The sequence below is a fragment of the Carex rostrata genome, chromosome 1 (genome assembly GCF_964058835.1).
Source record: "Carex rostrata chromosome 1, lpCarRost1.2, whole genome shotgun sequence".
NCBI classification, from domain to species: Eukaryota; Viridiplantae; Streptophyta; class Magnoliopsida; order Poales; family Cyperaceae; genus Carex; species Carex rostrata.
In genome coordinates, this window is record NC_135918.1 from 906358 (window position 1) to 925377 (window position 19020).

A 19020-nucleotide genomic window follows, 5' to 3' on the forward strand; every position below is an offset into this window, starting at 1 on the left:
TCTAATCTCAGATGAAAATTGTCTTTTGGATAATACTGTCAGTCAGAGATTGATATCTAGATTGCGACACTTACATTGTTATTATTACTGGTTCAAGGGGCCTACTTAAGCCCCACAGCAAAATAACAGCAAAAAGAGGGGCCTATTAAGATTTAAAAGGACAGTGCTTTTTAAGTGCTAGTGGGATTCCAGGGAAGTGGTGTGCTTCACATTTCAACGAATTCAACCCTACGACTTGGAGTCTTGGAGGATATCATTTTACCCGACCCGCTAAACTTGCAATGTCCAGTCAGCTCATGTGATTTTACATCTAAGAAGACCATGTAACTTCGTCTAAAACAAGGGAGAAATTATAACTAAATATCGAAATTCATGTCAATCTAAAGATAAATAAATTACTGATATCATACTGAGTTGGAATGGGTGTAATGTTTCGGTTCAACAAAACATTACTAAACCAGTTGACGTTGCAACCCCACGTACACATGGAGACACATTGATTGAGTGTACTGTGAGATTACTCGTTTTATCAACCAAGGAATTAATGATGAAGAAAAGGAGCTCATGGCAAAGACCAAATATGTGGCCTAATCCCAGTAGTACTTTAAAAATGTTTCACGATGATTCAATGTAGACGTCGCCATAGATGGTCGCTGTCTTACACTGGTCAAAAACAGGGCCCACAACCACTATTCAACATCAGACAATTCAAAGTATTAACTACAGCGATGTCAATGCTTGGATATTTATCTGCTTAACCAAATTAAAGTGATTACAGTTGATTAGTTGATTTTGCAGTGGGAGACTGGGAGAGTAAATGAAGTTGACCTTCAAAACTTCACTGACAATGATTAATGATAACATAATCATCTATCTAGCATCTACAAGCTTTTGCAGTATGCTTATGCAATCGCAATTTAGAATAAATGATGATGAGTGTTCGATTTGTACTATGTCCACTAAGGCATGATAAACTTTGAGTTAAATAAAGTTCCAACCAATAAAATTAGTTTTACGTACACCAAAATGCTAGCCAGAAAAAAAAAACTAAATTAATTAAGACACTCACTTAAATTAGCTTACATGAACAATAAATTTTGGTAAAAAACAATATAAGAAATTGCCTTGAAGAAACGCTAGTCATCGAGGGCAACTCCAATCCCACTTTTAGCAGTTTCTCTATCTGTACCTTTGTTTGGCTTGGCAAGAGTGAGGGGGAGAAGAGTAAATATGAAACCCGAAACTACCCCTGCAAGAATTAGATATGCAAGCTGTGCACAGAAGGGGGGATGAACTTGCTTAATGCTTAGTATACCTTCTAAACTCCAAGTGTAGTTCAAAAGAGGAGCGCAAAGTAATCAACCTAAACTTCTCTCACCTCCCTTCTCCCTCCCTCAGTTTGAGTCAATGAGTACTAACATGCTAGGAGTTTCACCTAAGGCTATCTAGCACAGCTGTTGTAGGAATAACAACACCCGTTTGGTTTGGTGCATTGGCATTGTTGCAAATTGTACCAGCCGGAGCATTGTCATTGTTGTTCCCATTTGGATCCAGCAAGTGCAGGAGTGAGAGAAATATTTCCATTCGTGTTACGTCCCTAGTTGCCTGCATTGTATATTCTTATTGTTAATTAATCACTTTCTGTAAAAGCTTCTACTGTCAGAAAAAACAGAGGTTCAACCAGGGGCGGAGCCAGGAATTCATGGAATGGAGATCAAAAAAAAAATTTAATAAGAATGGTGAGTGAGAGAGACTATAAAATAAGAAGTGTCACATGTGAGGTTTTGATTTTTTTTTTATTAAAGAAAGTTCTAAAATGCTAGAAATCCCCCAAATTATACACAAATCATTTTTGTTTTAAAGAATGGGGGTCAATAGTATAAAATTTCACAAAAAAATATGGGGGTCAATTTCTTGTACCCCTAGCATTTTACTATAATTTATACAAGTATATTTTTAGTACTAGTTTTTGAAAAAAAAAAAAAATGGGGGTCAATTAACCCCCATTCTTGTATAGTAGGCCCACCCCTGGGTTCAACTATTTATACTGTTAATGTTTATTTAGGTTGGGTATTGGTAGTTCACAATTGGTGGTTTGGTGGGGATACGGTTATTACTTTCCTAGAGAAATCACTCTCTGTAGTGAGTTGATCTCAAGTTCAAGATTTCTTGATGACTGAAATTTCTTCCAAGCAATAGCAAGCTGCTGCAATATACAATTGAGCATGCTATGCTTCATATATCTTGTTCCCAAATCCAATTGTCAAAGATAAATGGAACCTTCGGTCTTAAGTGCCTTTCAATTTGATTTTACTCGGGATAGTAGTCAACCAGAATTTTGTAAAAATAGTCTCAGGCCAGCTATGGGTCAGATTCTGGTTCAGGCCTATTCAGATGTCACTTCATTAATTGATTCTGTTACAGACCAGATACAACTTGCTAATTAGATGGATCTTATCTAAAGTAGGTAAGATCAATGACAGGTCCAGGTACACAATATGAGGCTACCTAGATCCATACACAGATAAAATGGTCACGGACAAGTTTTACCTCGACAGCAAAGTGGGCCCATATTTTGTTTTTGCGGGTTTCCATAACACCTTTCAAGATGGTCAATCCAAGGCCTTTAATAAGATCTGCTATCTCCAGGAAAAGACCCCTGTCTTCACACACCATCTGCTCAAAAATTGAAATAGATATCAAATATGGAAGGAACACATTGACAATCAGGTTTAAGACAATAAAGTACATTTGACATAATCAAACCAAAATATTATAGATGTATTGCAATTTGAGAATTGTTTGCTTACCAATCAAATGCCAATCAAACTAAACCATTAAATTTCAAATCACTCAATAGATGACCAGACATATTGTACCGAATTTGATAGGGAGCATAACCCACAATTTTAGTCTTTGGATGAGCTATGTCTCAGTTGTCATGGTTGTAAAATAGCCATTTCGTAAAGTCTGTCATTTTAGTTATATCCATGCAGAAGAATTTAAAATTCATTTGAACATTCAAACAAGAGTGTGTGCAATCATGAAAGTACACCTATCAAGTTTAGTATATCACCCAATTCACCCCAGAACAAAGTTCTCTGTGCAGTAACATGCAACGTGCATCACACTGTTACCTGAGTTCAAGACAGGTATAGGCACATTTAGAAACAAACAAAAGACGAACAAATATATGTTTGAACAAAGGTACCGCAAGCATGTGCCACCAAAAAGCAGCATGCAGCAGCACTATAAAAAGAAAAGAGTTATAGACCTCAATCATAAGCTGTCGTGGTGGATCCAGATCCTCGACTATGATTGGACAGCTCATGGATTGGTCCCCCACCTCAAAAGCCCAAGTTGCACCTCCTTCAAAATCGTCCTTCAATAGAACCCCTCCTTCTTCGCTGACTAACTGTTGTTCCTGCAATTTTCAATTCAAAAGGTTTATTGAACTTCTTTTGCTAGATCAATTGTGTTAATTGTTCCCATACAAAACATCCAAAAAAGTACTCTTCTAGAAACAAGTATATGTTACAACTCCCTCTAAATTTTGGGCAATGCATGTAAACCTACTTTATCTTACAAATATCCAAATACCCTTTACATCACTTGGTTCATTTTGGAATGATTATGCCTCAACCCATAGCACAAAATAATTAAAAAAGGTTCAGCAAGTCCAATTTTCACTTGTCAAGGAAGTTCTTAGATTAGGTTGCCTTATACTAGGGCTGTACAAAATTGCTCGAACTCGCAACTCGCTCATTTACAACTCGAGTCAGTTTCAACTCGAGTTGGCTGAGTCGTTTAATAAATGAGCTGAGTTTGAGCTGAGCCCAACTCGCTCATTTATAACTCGAGTTACATAACTCACTCATTTATAACTCATGTACTATGTTGTATGAAAAAATGTTGGATTCTAAGTTGTTGTTTGCTTTGAGTTGACCTATTTTCTCTGTGTTAGATTATTTGTATTTAGATAAACTATTACTAGACCATTTCAATTGTTTGTGTATAGATAAACATATATTAGTGTATAACCATACCTAAAAACTTGACTGGTTAAACGAGTTATAAACGAGTTGCGAGTCAAATCGAGTTGATAACGAGCTGAGTTCGAATTGGCTCTACAGCTCGTTATTACCATCCCAACTCGAGTTGACTCACTCGTTTATTAAATGAGCTAAGTTGGAGTTTGGGTAACTCGCTCAAACTCGGCTCATTTACAGCCTGGCTTATACAGCATACTTGATACTTGGTCCCCTAAATGTTAACTTAGGGTCTGCACCCGAATTGGGAAGGAAAGGGAAGGAAAGGAAAGGAAAGAAAAAGGAAGAAATAAATAGAAGGATTCTCCTATTTTCCTTCATTCACCTAATTTTCACCTCATGCAATTGAAACTTGGGAGCAAGGTGAAACAGTTTATTTCTCTCCTCCCTTCCTCTCCTCTTCATTCACCTCCTTTTCCAAACTCAGGAGCACATTAAGGCCTGATAATAATCGCTCAATAAACCAATACCAGGCCTCTTTGAATTATAGAAAGATACCCTTCCAAGCATATCCATATATAGGAATATCAAAATGAAAAGAAAAAATTGTACCTTTGACCGGCCAGATTCCTTTAGCTTGTTAGCATGTTTGGTCACACTTTGCAAGAAGAGCATGTGCTTAATTGTTTTCTCCAACAAAGCATCTATGCTACACTGTTCAGAGAACAAAAACAAAAGATATGTCAAAAAGGGTATATAGCAGGTCATTTTAGCATGTTACAAGATGCTTGATGTGTAATAGAAGTTAACAATGGACGTTTTAGGTTTACAATGGAGAACAACATATTAGACCAACGAAAAATTAAATTGTAAAAAAATATATATGAAGATTATTGGAGGTTGGTTGCACTGTTGAGAGTTATTCAGCCACGAATTATACCTTGGAGTTAATTTTAAATTTTGGACAAGTATCGTATGGTTTGGCAGAATGCAAGCAAAAACCAAAGCACCCATAAGACAAACACATTACCTTTGCACCACTTGGTACCAAATCCCTCAGGTCCTTGATACGGTCCTGTATCAACTGCCGGTCCTTTGGCCGTGGCCTAGGGTTTTCCCCTGGTCTACACCTCTTCTTATTTGTTGACCTGAGAGCCATATCAGCATTAGTACTAGTTGTTCCGACATTAGCAGCTTGCAGTCCATCAGATTTTGATCCCCCGCCACCTTCAATCCAGAGCCGTAGCTGAGACTTCTGGATACTATGTGAACAGGAAGCTTGAGCATTTGTCACTGTTGTGTCACAAGAAACATTACCAGTGCTCGTTCCAGTGCTGATACTGCCTTCCTTTGCATGGATATTGATGTTAGATACCACTGCATCTAGTAGTTGGTCAGTACCACTGTCCGAGAAAATTCCAGAATGAGATGCACGTTCCTCCAGTGAATCAAAAGGTTGCATATTATCGGTACAATTTTGACCGATATTACAGAAACTAGACCTGGGCTCATTAAATTTTGAAGCCCCAAACATGTCAAATAGATCGCTTCCATGTTGCGAGGTTTCTTCCTTTGGCACATTGGGAACGTTGCACTCAAAAGAATTTGATCGACCGGTGGGTGTGCAACTGATGGGAGAGCCCATGTTGTTTGCAGGTGACTGGGTGTGAATATGAGTGGTTTGGGTTGAATCAGGGAGAGATACTACCGGTTGACATTGAAGTTGTGAAAATAGACTCTTCACGAGAATAAGAAAAGGGATATTTTCCATAACCTGTGTCAAAGACAATTCACTTCATATTTCAGTAAATAATATAAAAGTACACAGACACATCATAGCTCCCAAATTCTTGGAAATAATACTCCATATGCTATGTAAAGTGTAAACAAGGTACTACAGTCTATGTAAAGAGTTCAACCAATTATATCCAATCAAGCCACTATCTAGCAATATTAGGCCCAAGTTCAAAAAAATGTACTTGACTAAACCCTTGTTGGCTCATTAGGCTTTAGTTCTCCTCAATTTAGCCCTACAAAAACTAAAGTATCCAACATTGCAGTTAAGGATCATACCTGAAAGGGTAATTAAACCCCCCCCCCCCCCCCCCCAAACTGTGTATTTAATAAATAAACTTCATAAAAAACGAAACAAAGGTAGATGACATACGGTACATGTAGAACCGAGTTGTAGAACTCCATGTGGTAGAACTGGTATAACTACGATAGTCTGTATAAAACCAAAAGTTATGAGAGTTCAGGAAGTGAGTCACAACGGCGAAAGAGAGGGAGGGAATATCCTGATACAATTAAAGTAACATTGTCCTCACCCGAATGCCAGCAGTAAATTGGTGGTTCAACTCAGTAAAACCCTACAAAGACAAGATATATCAGGATTATAAAAAGGGTTTTCCATGAGAGATTAGTAACAAACAATGCCTTTTTAAAGCTAAATTATACCTTGTTCCCATCATTAAACAGAGCATCACGGTTGATCCACAAATGCATCCCATTCAAAGCAGTTTGCCCAATAACACTTAAAAAATACAACAATCAACTCAAAAAACTCAGCTATTATGAACAAAAATTTCATAAGTTTAAATTTTAACAGACAAAAATTGTACTAACCCTTCTCCGATAGCATGAACCAAACCTTGTTCTTTGAGGAGGGAGTCCAATGGTATGTTGCCAGCAAATTGCTTCTCACCATAGCAACTATCCTCCCAAACTAAATGTCTGTCAATTTTCAAATTTCAAGTTAGTAACCTGGTCAACCCAATTGCTAACTTTAGAAGCATAGGAAAAAGAAATGAAGTTGCATGTCATTTTCAAGGAGCTAGTAACTTCCTAGAATCAACTCCTGAGTTCAGCTCCTCTCCGATTATAGGGAACAAGGTGGGTGGGTAATCATTGCCAGATCAGGGCCGTTGATTACAGATCAGACTACAGAATGATACCTATCCATTTATTATAGTTTCTTCTTCTCTGACTAATAGTTAACTGCAAGGATGTTGACTACAATACATTCATTTCCTTTAAAGGTTAGGAAAGAAAAATCTACTCGAGGAGAATGTGAAAAAAAAGCACTTGTGGGAACAGAACAGACAGCATCAAACAAGCAGTACCCAGGTTTTAGTTATTTGCCTAGGATATCGTACTTATACTGTCCGAAACAGTTTTTTTAGGACTGAAATTGGTGATTTTCAGTGCATTTGTTCTTTTGGTAAAATAATCTTAAGATAAGTTGGCAAATAGAAAACGAATAATTCAACTAGCAAGAAAACAGCCACGAATTAAAGAGACGCAGATTGAACAAATCTCACATCTGCTGGCTGAATCCAATCGCCTTCCAGAAAACAGCGTACGACCACCCAATCTCCACGCAAAGGCGCCTCAGCGCTTCTCTTAGAGGCATCCCCATTCGAATATCCTCTCGAAAAATATCGCAACTATAAGGGAAATAAAAATCACACTACAAAAGTGGGTTGAAGCAGCAACTACTCCGAATACTGTGCTAGAGATGTGCCACGTTTCGGCGCCAGAGGTTGCAACAGTGATCTAGCTGCCACGGCATGAACCACGGCCTGCTTGCTTAGCTCTGAGACCTCCTCCGCGCTCAGCCCGCCCCGCCGCCGCCGATGATATCGCCGGTAACCGGCCACCCATCAGACAGTGAGAGGTTATAGAGAGAGACAGGAAGTAGCGAGGAGATTTTAGAGAGAGAAAAGAAAATCAATAATGAGGAGGCGGGGGATTTATTGGGAAGCGGAGGGGAGGTACGAAACAAAAACAGGAGTATGTCTGGGTTGCTGAGGTAATTATTCGCTGAACTCGGTTTGTTCTTAGGTTGTACACATCAGAACTCAATAGCCTTCTATTTCTGTGAATATTAGGGAAGTCATTGGCTCATTGCACGTAGTTAATTGTAGAATTATTTCACTTGAAAAAATAAGAAGTGTAATAATAGATTAGGTATGATAATTCAGTGTGGTGAGGTAAACATTTTAACTGATTTGTAGTCCCGGAACAAGTAGATTCTATGCAGATGATAAAAGAACGGGTCTAGTTAAGAAATTTCCAACCAAATGGCGCTTGCTTTTTGTTTTGTTTCCCTCCCTATTTGTTTTTTTCCGCTCATTTACCCTTGCTTCGAAGGAGCAGTCATCATTTTCTCCCAGCCAAGGGTATATCCGGAAAATCAAGTTCTCTCGGATTGCTGAAAGGTGAAAGGCAACTAAAATGAATGAAGGTCCTCTCGGATTCCCAAAGTACTAAAATTAAGATTTCTAAGTGTATAATTTGTTAAAATCAAACCCATCGTCTCAGTAAAACATATCCCCTGATTAGCAAGTAGTAAGAAAATGTAGTAATTATAAAATTAATTTGTAGCTCAAATAATAAGATACTGATATGTTTTTCAACGCGCTTTTTTTTTTTAAAAAAAAGAATCACCGACCTAAACATAATATAAATTTTTTGAGCTCTCTCCGTTTAATCAAATAAAGAAGACAATATAGTAGATATTAGTTCTTATTGATTTTTATATTTTTATATTTTTAGGCTAATTATAAAAAGGTCTTGCCTCCATGATAAAAGGAAGTTGATAAGTGATTCTAATTACTTGAACACTGATATTGTTCTGAAAACTATCAATCATCTCTAGACTCTAGCTGCCGACTTTTTGTCTCTTGGTAATAATTTTGCGTTTTCTTTTCAAAAGCACAACAATCGCTCATCAAAATCCGCTTTATGTAATTTAGCCAATTATATGGACAAATACGGCCAGTTTCTTTTAGAAGGGGCGCATTAGTTTATTTAGAACAATATTTTTTTTTTTTGGTCAGTAGATAATCTGGTAGACAGTCAGGTTTTATTTAGAACAATAATTTTTTTTTTGTCAGTAGACAGTCGGGTCCGGATCCGCTAAAGTAATCCAACTTTTGAGTTTTGGATCGAGACCGTCCGATTTGAATCCGTCACTCGAGATCACATCAGGATTCGGAATCATTGCTCAAGATGTGTGCACTCCACTTAGGATGGATTTTCACGAATTCGAATTGGACGGTCCAGATTTAAAACCCAACTTTTGAGTTACTTCACTGGATCCGAACTCGTAGATAGTCAGGGTAGATAGTCGGGGTAGATATTGTATTCATTTTGTTCACTTAAAATTGTGTAAATAAACTCTTTTTTATCAATATATTTTTGTTAGTCATTGCTGTCAACCATTAAAAAAGTTATTTTTTTCAGTATCCGTAGATTCCGTAATAATGAATTTTTAATTATGAAATTTTATAAACCATAATTAGAAAAAAGATTTTACCAAACTAACATGATTATTTTTTTATTTTTATAAAAATCATAAGGACTGAAATATCATTTTGGTTCCTAATTTTTTTTTTTTTTTTGGAACCGGAATGACAATGCGGTCCCATGTATTTTTACAACTTTTCAACGTATGTTTTTCTCAAAATCTATGAAAACAGCTGAGAATGCCATTTCGGTCAAAAAAAAAAAAAAAAAAATCGGGACGGAAATGTTACAATCTCCAATTGCATGCCAAAAAGTTGCAAGATTTTTCAAACGGTTACAATTTTTGTCAAATAGTCGTTTCTATTTACGTACAGTAAATGATCCCTTCGGTACATCGAGATGATGCAATCCTCTTTGGTACGTCTATGTGCGGAGAAGTTAAAGAAGTAGATTTCAGGAGCGTAATTGGATTTTAAAAGGAAAATGTAAAAATACTCAGCGAGGCTGGTACTGGTACTGGTACAGACGGTCTCTGTCCCTACCACTTTTGCTTAAAATACCCGAGGACTTGATGAAATTTAGGTAAGGCTCCTTGGGTGTTTAAATACTTATCTTCTTTTGTTTTTCTCCTTTTGAGAAAGCACATGATGATGCTGCGCATTGTTTTGTCTTCTGACAAAACTGTCACCGGATAGTTTATCAGCAACAACCTGCTCAGATGTTCCTCATGGATGGTTAAAATTAATAAATAAAGTATGGGCTCAGATCCTTTAACAACAATAAGTTTAATAATATTTTGTAATTTAGAGTACAACTATGGTGTTCTTTAAGTTCATTAAGTTTTTTTATGAACTTGACTATAAAATCTATTTAATTGACTTGAAATAATTAATTCAAACGGTTCAACTTGATCTATTTTACAAGTGATGTGTATATGTGTAAAAATTTTAAATTTTATAATTTAGTATCAAACAAGCGGTCAAAATTAAAAGATTTATAAAATAATTTTAATTCATTATTTTTTTGAATATTTTTACCACTTAACTCTACATAAAATTAATTCGAAAAATTAAAAAGTTTGCATGTAAACACATCACTCGTAAGGTAGATCGGCTTTAACAGTTTGTATTCGTCGTTTGAAACTAATTCGATAGGTTTTAGAGTTAAATTCACAAAGAGACTTGATAAATTTAAAAACATTATAATTCTACTATAAAATTTAAATCAGAAAATATTTAAAAAAAAAAAATTTGGCATGTTACTTTTTTTATACGTCTTTAACTATTCAAAGTTTCTTTTACGTTTTTGGGTTGTATGACATTAATTAGGTATTTCGAAACTAAAAAAAAATAAAAAATAATGTCGTGTAAAGTCATTATCATTAAATATCAATTCATAACAAAAGAATATACTGGAAATCGAGACGGACAAATTCGATTCACAGGGAATAATTTTGAAGCTCTTCTTTCTAAGTCATGATTAGATAAACCCAAGATAAACAAATTGGGTTATAAGCTAAAGTTAAAGCCAGGTAGGCTGCTTTAGATAACTTAAAAAATTCTTAATGGATATCTTTAAAGATGATTAGAGTGGAAGCTACAATTTGGACGCAAGAGAGATACTAATTAATTCTCAATTCCGGATACATCCAAAAATTTCATGGGTGGCAAGGACTCCAAATTTGTCTTTTTCCTAGTGCTGTGGAACCATGATAAGTTGATAACCCCTCGTATAAAGTTAAAATTTTAAACCAGTCCTTCCAGTCAATTTCGCTCATTCGCTCCGGCAAAAACTGACCTTGTTGTTTCTTTTCTATTGAAAAGTATGATCATCATTAATTATAGCAAGAGTAATGATTATAACAAGACTAGGGTTAAAATGTAACATTATTTTGTGGAGTAGAACTAGGGTGTTCTTTAGTTCATCAAGTCCATTGGTGAACTCAGGTCTAAAATTTATTAAATCGGCTTCAAATGACAAATTCGAACAATATATTAAAATCCGCCTATCTTGAGTGATGTGTTTATATGTGAAAATTTTAAATATTCGAATTAATTTAGTTTCAAGTCAAGTGGTCAAAATTAAAAGATTAATAAATTAATTTTAATGCATTCATTTTTTGAACGTATTTTGATCACTTGACTCTATGTAAAATTAATTTCAAAATTAAATTTTTTTACATATAGACACATCACTCGTAAAGTAGGCGGGTTTCAACAGTTCAGATTCTTCGTTTAAAGTCGATTCGATGAGCTTTAGACTTGAGTTTACTGAGAGACTTGGTGAACTTAAGAACACCCTAGTTCTACTCTTGTTTTGTGCCCTAATTAATTCCACGTCTTTATCTCTGTTTTTAAAGTTCAAACATACTATCTGAACTGTTTAACGTGATATACATATTAAAATGTGCTTAAAGACCAAATTTTATATTTTTAGATAGGTACAAAATCATTGTTTTTGTATGGTCTGAAAATAGTGATTCTCTACATATCTAAAACTATAGTAAAAGATTTTCAAAAAATATAAAATTTGATCGCTAAGTATATTTTAATATAAATTTTATGTTGAGCGGTTCGAATCGATTGTTTTCACTTTGAAAACATAGATTGAGATGTGGGGTATAGTTTTTTCTCTCTCTTTTGATATCTTAGCAGCTGCTGCTAAGTGGAGATGTGGGGTATAGTTAGAGTACAAAACTAATGATGCAATCAGTTTGATAAAAATGTGGGATATAGTTAGAATACAAATCCAATGATGCAATCGGTTTGATAACTGTTTAGTCTTTTCGATAAGACGGGTATGGATAAGATTTTTTTTTCATAAACTTTTGGATACGGGTAAAGATTTTTTTCGTACCCGTTACCCGATCGGATAATTATAAATATATATATATATATATATATATATATATATATATATATATAGGAATATGCTAGCATGCTATGCATAGCATAGAACCCCTCCATGCAACGGCTTGGATTTTGAGTTTTCAAAATCCTAATGGTCGATCCGAACCGTTCATCTTGTTCTCCATATTAATATGTGTTTGGATACCAAATTTTACATTTTTTGGAATTTTTTTACTATTTCTTTAGATTTATTGAAAATCGCTGTTTTCAGCAAATCTGGACCATAAAAAAACAGCGATTTTCAATAAATCTAAAGAAATAGTAAAAAAATTCCAAAAAATGTAAAATTTGGTCTCCAAACACATATTAATATGGATAACAAGATGAATGGTTCGGATCGACCGTTAGGATTTTGAAAACTCGAAATCCGAGCCGTTGCATGGAGGGGTTCTATGCTATGCATAGCATGCTAGCATATTCCTATATATATATATATATATATCTTAATGAGCATTGAACTATTATCCAACTGGCAACTACTCTTGATCTTGGAAAATAAAATTTATTAAATTTTCTAACTTGAACAATTGACCATTTATGTAACTGAGTTAAACATAATTCACCATTAAAGCACTTGAACAATTGACCATGTTGCTTTTATTTGCATGCCTGAAATTTTTTTTTTATTAAAGAACAGAGATATTTGTATTTTGCTAAAAAAATAATTTAGTTAGAATTAATTTTCATATAAGTAATGTGATTATATATGCGACAAATAAACGTGTCTTAGTATTTTATTTAATAAATAATAAAAATAATTATTATACAAGTATTAACCGTTATTTATCCGTTACCGTTTCGTTATCCGACAACTACAACGGATAAGGATAGGGTACGGGTAAGGCAATTTGTAACGGGTAAGGGTAGGGTACGGGTAAGGATAATTTGTGACAGGTACGGGTATGAAAATCCTTCCACCCAACCCTTACCGTACCCGTTGACACTCCTACCTGAAGTGTTGAAATGTCATTTTAAAATTGATAATTCTAACGTATATTCCACTTTAATCATACATTTAACTCTTATGGTACATATTTTTTAAATATGTTATTTAAATTTACAAAATAAAATTATAGATGTATTTATCAATCATTTAGATATAACATATATCAAATTTCAAATTAATTCATATTTTACATGTGCCCTGACTAAATGATTAAGAACGCATCTAATAAAATTTTTTTAAATATGTATGGTAGAAGGGAATGTATCATTTAAAGATAGATATATCCAAATTATCTTTAAATTAGGTGATTACTTAGGGTAAGTTTGGATGAAATAAAGAATAGCTCGGAATAGCTCGCTAACTTCAAATTCAGAATAGCCGCTAACTCAACATTTCATAAGAATAGCAGTTAATTAACCCGAGCTATTCCTTGTGTTGAGAATAGTATTTTTTTCACCCAATTAAACATAAAATAGTGAGAATAGATCGTTAAAAATAGCAGTTATTTCTGAATTAGCGTTATTCATGTGTCATCCAAACGTACCCTAATGAAGAAAAGATTCACCAATAGAGACCTTCTCACTTATTCAAAACGTTTTGACGGAAACATCCACTTTCGTTGCATGTGTTTGAATCAATTTTTTTAAAATAAGAGGTGAAATTAGTAAGATAAGAGCAAAAGAACACATCAGTATGAGAATCTTGACCTCAGCATCTCTAAGATACAGCCTCACAAAAAGCAAAAGTTCCCTTTGATTTTCATAGTCTTTTTGATGATAACATGTTACCCTACAAATTTCCGTCGATCTCTCCTCTCTCACATCTGTCCCCACAACAATTCCTTTTCTGTTTGCCTGCTTGGCGGAAAGATAACAGCCCCAAAATGAGTAACTTGACGCTGATGTCTCAAAAATTTATTAAGCTGGGTTATGTTTAGTCATCAAATAGTAATAAAAAAGACAGATTAATTAAATCATGACTTAAATTACTAAATCAGATGTAAATTTAAATATGAAAAAGTGAAAGAAAACAAAATTATATCCTCGGGTGCATTTGCATTATTGCATACTACTGCACAGAGCATGACCAAATAAGATGCAGTGTTCTTTGATGAGGTTGTATATACTAATACTCGCTATCCTCTCAGCTCTCCCCTCTCCCCTCTCCCCTCGCAATTTAGATTGCGTTCACACATGATCTTCCTCTAAATTACCTTAATTAGGTAATCAGATTTAAAGTAACATGAATCACGAAAGTAGACGTGCCTGATTTAAAAATCATCAATCACGAAAGTAGGACAGAGTACCAAAGGACACGTAAGGACGCTCATCAGGAGCCAAATCATTTTAAGTCCACAAAATTATGAAACTATTTTCAGGACAAACAATAATAAATGATAAATGTCAAATTATTTAACATAATATGTCATATTATTTATGAGTGATGTATTTACACAATGAGTTTGTTAAAATTATAATTTCTTTTATACAAAAAGTTAAGTGGTAGAAACTTCAAAATTTAGTAGTTTTTTTTATCAAAATATTTTTATTTGCATCGTAATAAATCAAAATTTCAACCTTACCATCTATTTGTGAAAAATATCCAAATTACCATCCACGCAGGATTTGTATGCGTAATATTGTTTGTTGTCAGTGACGTAGCTAGAATTTGAGTCAGGAATAGACAAAATTTGAATTTGGATTTTTTTTTTTTAAACGGATTCAGGTTCGGATTTTTAATGGATTCAGGCTCTAAACACTTTCTGAATTACAAATCACAAATTGGTACATATTTCTATTTGTATCTGTTTTGCCCAAATGAGACTAAAATGTACTCTATTCTACTACTTTTGACGGATTATTTGCAAAATTATTCTCAACTTAAATGAGTTGCATTTACATTATTTATGAGCCAAACATAAAAACTATTTTGGAATTTTGAATTATTATTTCTCAATTTGGAAAATATTATCGATTACCAAATTAAATGGAGATGATGGAAACTATTCTTATTTTGAAGCAAATAAGGGAACATTTAATTAATTAATTAATTAATTAATTGCTGAATTACATTATAAATAAATAAAGTTGTAAAATTTATTCTAGATAAAACCAACGAGTCGTTGGGAGGTAGACTTGTCAAACTTTAATCCCAGTGACTTCGGATATCATTCTAGATGGAACTTAAAACTTTAGTCCCACAAAGAAGATATATCAAACTGCGACCTTCGTATATCAACTCAAACACCAATTGTTGGGATTAATGAAAAACTGGTTATGGATTACAGATAGGTGCGGATATTCGGACCTGGTATTGCTGGATTTAAGTTGTTTGTCACGGGGCCGGGTCTTACCTAGGGCTGCTAATGATTAAGGTTCGGCTCAAACTCGGCTCGGCTCAATAAGAGAAACAAAATGATTTGACTCTAACTCAGCTCGCTTTTGAAAGAAAAAAGCTCGACTCCGCTCAACTCGCGAGCCGGCTCACGAGTCAACTCATATTTTTACTTATGAAAAAGAATAGTGTTTTTACCCAAAATTCACCGACCTTTGAAAACTGATACTAGACATTGACATCCAACTTGACAAGTCTTTGTAAGAGATTGTTTAATTGCCTTTAATTCAGTACTGTTACCCGGCAAGTGTTATTTTGAAGCACTAAATTTAAAGTATTTAAATTAGACTGAAATATTACAAAAGGTGACTAAACAAATCTCAATATACTAACCTTTTCTTGTTCCCTCTACCAAAAAACTCGCCTCGTTGTCCAGATGGACCAGACCTTGCTTTTAAAAAGAAATACAAAAATTACAATACATACCTACAAACTAAAAAAACAAAATACATACAGAAATAACAAAACGCCAACATATCAAAAGTTCAAAAAGAAAATGACAGTTCTCCTCAAATTTTAAAATTTGAAAGAAGTTCGAAATTTGAAAAAAAAAATTAATTTAAAATTTTGAAATTTGAAAAAAGTTCAAAATTTGAAATTTCAGCCCGAATGTATTTTCATTTGCTTTAATTTGTCAAATACTAAAGAGCATCATATAATTTTTTTCAAATTTAAAAGAGCATCATTTACTTTTTATCTAATGAAGGATTCAGTTTCAATTTTAATGCTAGGATAAAAAAGTCCGTGAACTTTAGGTAAAGCACTATTCTTTCTCATAATTAAAAATATGAGCCGACTCGCGAGCTCGTGAGCCGAGCCCAATCGAGCCAAGTGTTTCTATGAGCCGAGTCGAGTTCGAGCTTTTTTCTATTTCGAATCCAACTCGTTATGAAATATTGAGCCGCTCAACTCATTGATTTGCGAGCCGGCTCAACTCATTAGCAGCCCTAGGTAAGACCCATTAAAGAAACTAATTCAAATATTATATTTTTTTCAGGAGTAGACAGCTGGCTACCCCTGTTATACTTTTTTCAGGAGTAGACAACCCTAGGTAAGACCCATGTTTGTTGTGTTATATTTAACGGAAAAAAAAAGTTATAAGTACTCGGGTGATAGCATTTAGAGTGCATTTGTTGGCATAGACGAAGCAAAAAAAAAAAAAAAAAAAAAATTAAACGGAGGTCAAGACCATATCGAAAATTAATATCAATAATTCAATATAATGATCATGTTAGGGTCAACAATAGAATGTTTCTTACAATTTTATTGAGTTCAAATACAAATTTTTCTTTAGAAAAATAATTGCATGCCATTGAATATACTATATACACGTATATCATTTAAAAAAATGATGCGAGACATATGACCTCATTCTCTAGACTTTGAATGACTATATGACTAAATAATATGACTACAATTTTAAAAAAAAAAAAAATCGAACAAACACATATGAATATATGATGGGTTGTAAATGCAATTCAGATAATTGATGTGATTAATATTACCGTATATTATTTATTTAGTGCAAATATCTATGCACTTGTGGGCGTCATGATGTGGCGGTGGCCTCATTGTTTTTGTTCGCTACTGGCTAAAGCCTCTAATCATGAGAAACTAGAAAGTTGGGACATGTACAGCGGAGGATATATCTCTTTCGCTTTAGTTCTTTGCTATACTTCTCGTGTAACAAGGTGCAATACACAATTAAGTGCCGACTACTGAAAAATAAAATAAGAAAATAAAATTATCGTAAATGAATTATGAACGGGTCCATAATATATTCAACATCCAAGATTGAAGAAATTATTCATTTTTCTTGCAACAAAAATTGCATTTGTGGCGTAGAAAATAGAGTGTGTTGGGTTCTATTGCACAGAATATACATAGGCGATGGCAACAGAAATACAGAAACCTTCTCATTGTTAGGTGGTATGCCGTATGCGTTTCCAACTCGCTCCGCATTCCAGCCTTTCTTTATTTTTGTAATTTGAACTTTTGAGGTGGACACTGCGAAAAATCGACGTAGCAAGTTTTGCTTTTTTTCTCGTATTTAATTTCTGGCGCTGAAAGAAAAGAAATACGAGAAGGTGTTCTTTTCAGCTCTGTTTTTTGGTAACTTAAAAGGGAGCAATATAACAAATTTGTTGTTTTACATGATACGGAAGAAACTACAAGGACTGATAATGCCATAGTTTATTTATTCTATATCTTGTAAAAATAAAATCATGGAACCGTTATTTTATTGAATTGTCAAATATAAAAAGGAAGCTGATGGATGATGGATGACGGATGGGTACTAGAGGGCTACAGGCCCAGCAATGACAAAATTAGGTCATATTATGAGCATCATAGTTTGTTACTATATAATAAAAGGGATTAAATACCTAATAGTCTTTTGTTCCTTTCATCGTGATGATAAATCTAACTACAAAGTAATATAATTGTCCGTATTAAGGATGCTAGAGAGTAGAGAAGAAAGCATCTTCAATTTAGTGATTAAGGTAATGTATTCAAAATTGCGACAATTTGATGTATACCTCTCAAAAATTTTGAAATTACGAATTCTCTCTTCTAAAATTTATAAGAGCGAAGCTACAGTACTTGCAAAGCACGAAACGGTATGTTATATGGATAAATATCTCTATTAAAAAAAATTCAAACAATCATTCCAAACCGTTCAAAATGATCTCCATATAAATGGTACTTGGAGACCAAATTTTACATTTTTTTTAAATGTTTTTTACTATTTTATTAGATAGGCAGAATATCACCCGATCTAAAGATTTTGAGCCATTCAAAAGTAGTGATTTTCTATCTATTTAGAAAATATTACAAAAATTCTAATGTAAAATTTGACTTCCAAGTATATTTTCATATGAAAATCATATTGAACAGTTCAAATTAACTGTTTAGACTTTGAAAACAAAAATATTGATCCATACTATGGATCAGTCCGTACTTGCAAAGTACCATAGCCACACTATTATATTTACCTTTCTAAACTTCAAAAATCCAAAATTTCATAGAATTTATTGGTTTTTTAGTACAACTCATTTTAAATTTATAAAGTATTTTTATTAAAAATAAATAAAAATATTAGCTTATGTAAAAGACCTTGAAATTAGTTTTAATATAAAATACACTAAATTGAGTGAATTTGTGAATTTTTGGAATTTAAAAGGACAAATATGATATTATAAAAAATTTAATGGAAAATATGTAATTTCGATTTTTTTTTTTTTTTTTTTTAGAGATACACGTGAAATTCGCCTACTGGCTTCACCTAAAAAAAAATACACGTGAAATTCTCCTTTCAAAATTTGACCGAATAAATCTTAATAAATATTTAGATAACTTGATTCTTATTCATCTTTACCTCAAAAGATATATCGTTAGAGCATAAAACAAATACCAATCAAAGATTCATTTCAGGAATACAGGTATTGCATGTATAGCCTTTAGACTTCGTAATTCATACAAAAAGTGGCAACGGAAAGCGACTCGTATTTCCATGTTCTTCTATAAGTTTCTT

General features: G+C 33.8%; 1 protein-coding gene across 1 annotated transcript; it reads right to left on the reverse strand.

Annotated features, from left to right (window-relative positions):
* Positions 1-974: 974 nt before the first annotated feature.
* Positions 975-7777, reverse strand: LOC144550896 (transcription factor LHW-like). Its single transcript, XM_078298686.1, has 10 exons — positions 7310-7777; positions 6615-6722; positions 6447-6522; positions 6317-6358; positions 6157-6216; positions 5020-5763; positions 4602-4703; positions 3275-3424; positions 2551-2676; positions 975-1605 (listed from the first exon to the last, which is right to left on the reverse strand). Exons 1-10 carry the CDS (start codon positions 7405-7407, stop codon positions 1432-1434), a joined length of 1680 nt encoding a protein of 559 aa, XP_078154812.1. The 5' UTR covers positions 7408-7777; the 3' UTR covers positions 975-1431.
* Between the last annotated feature and the right edge of the window lie 11243 nt (positions 7778-19020).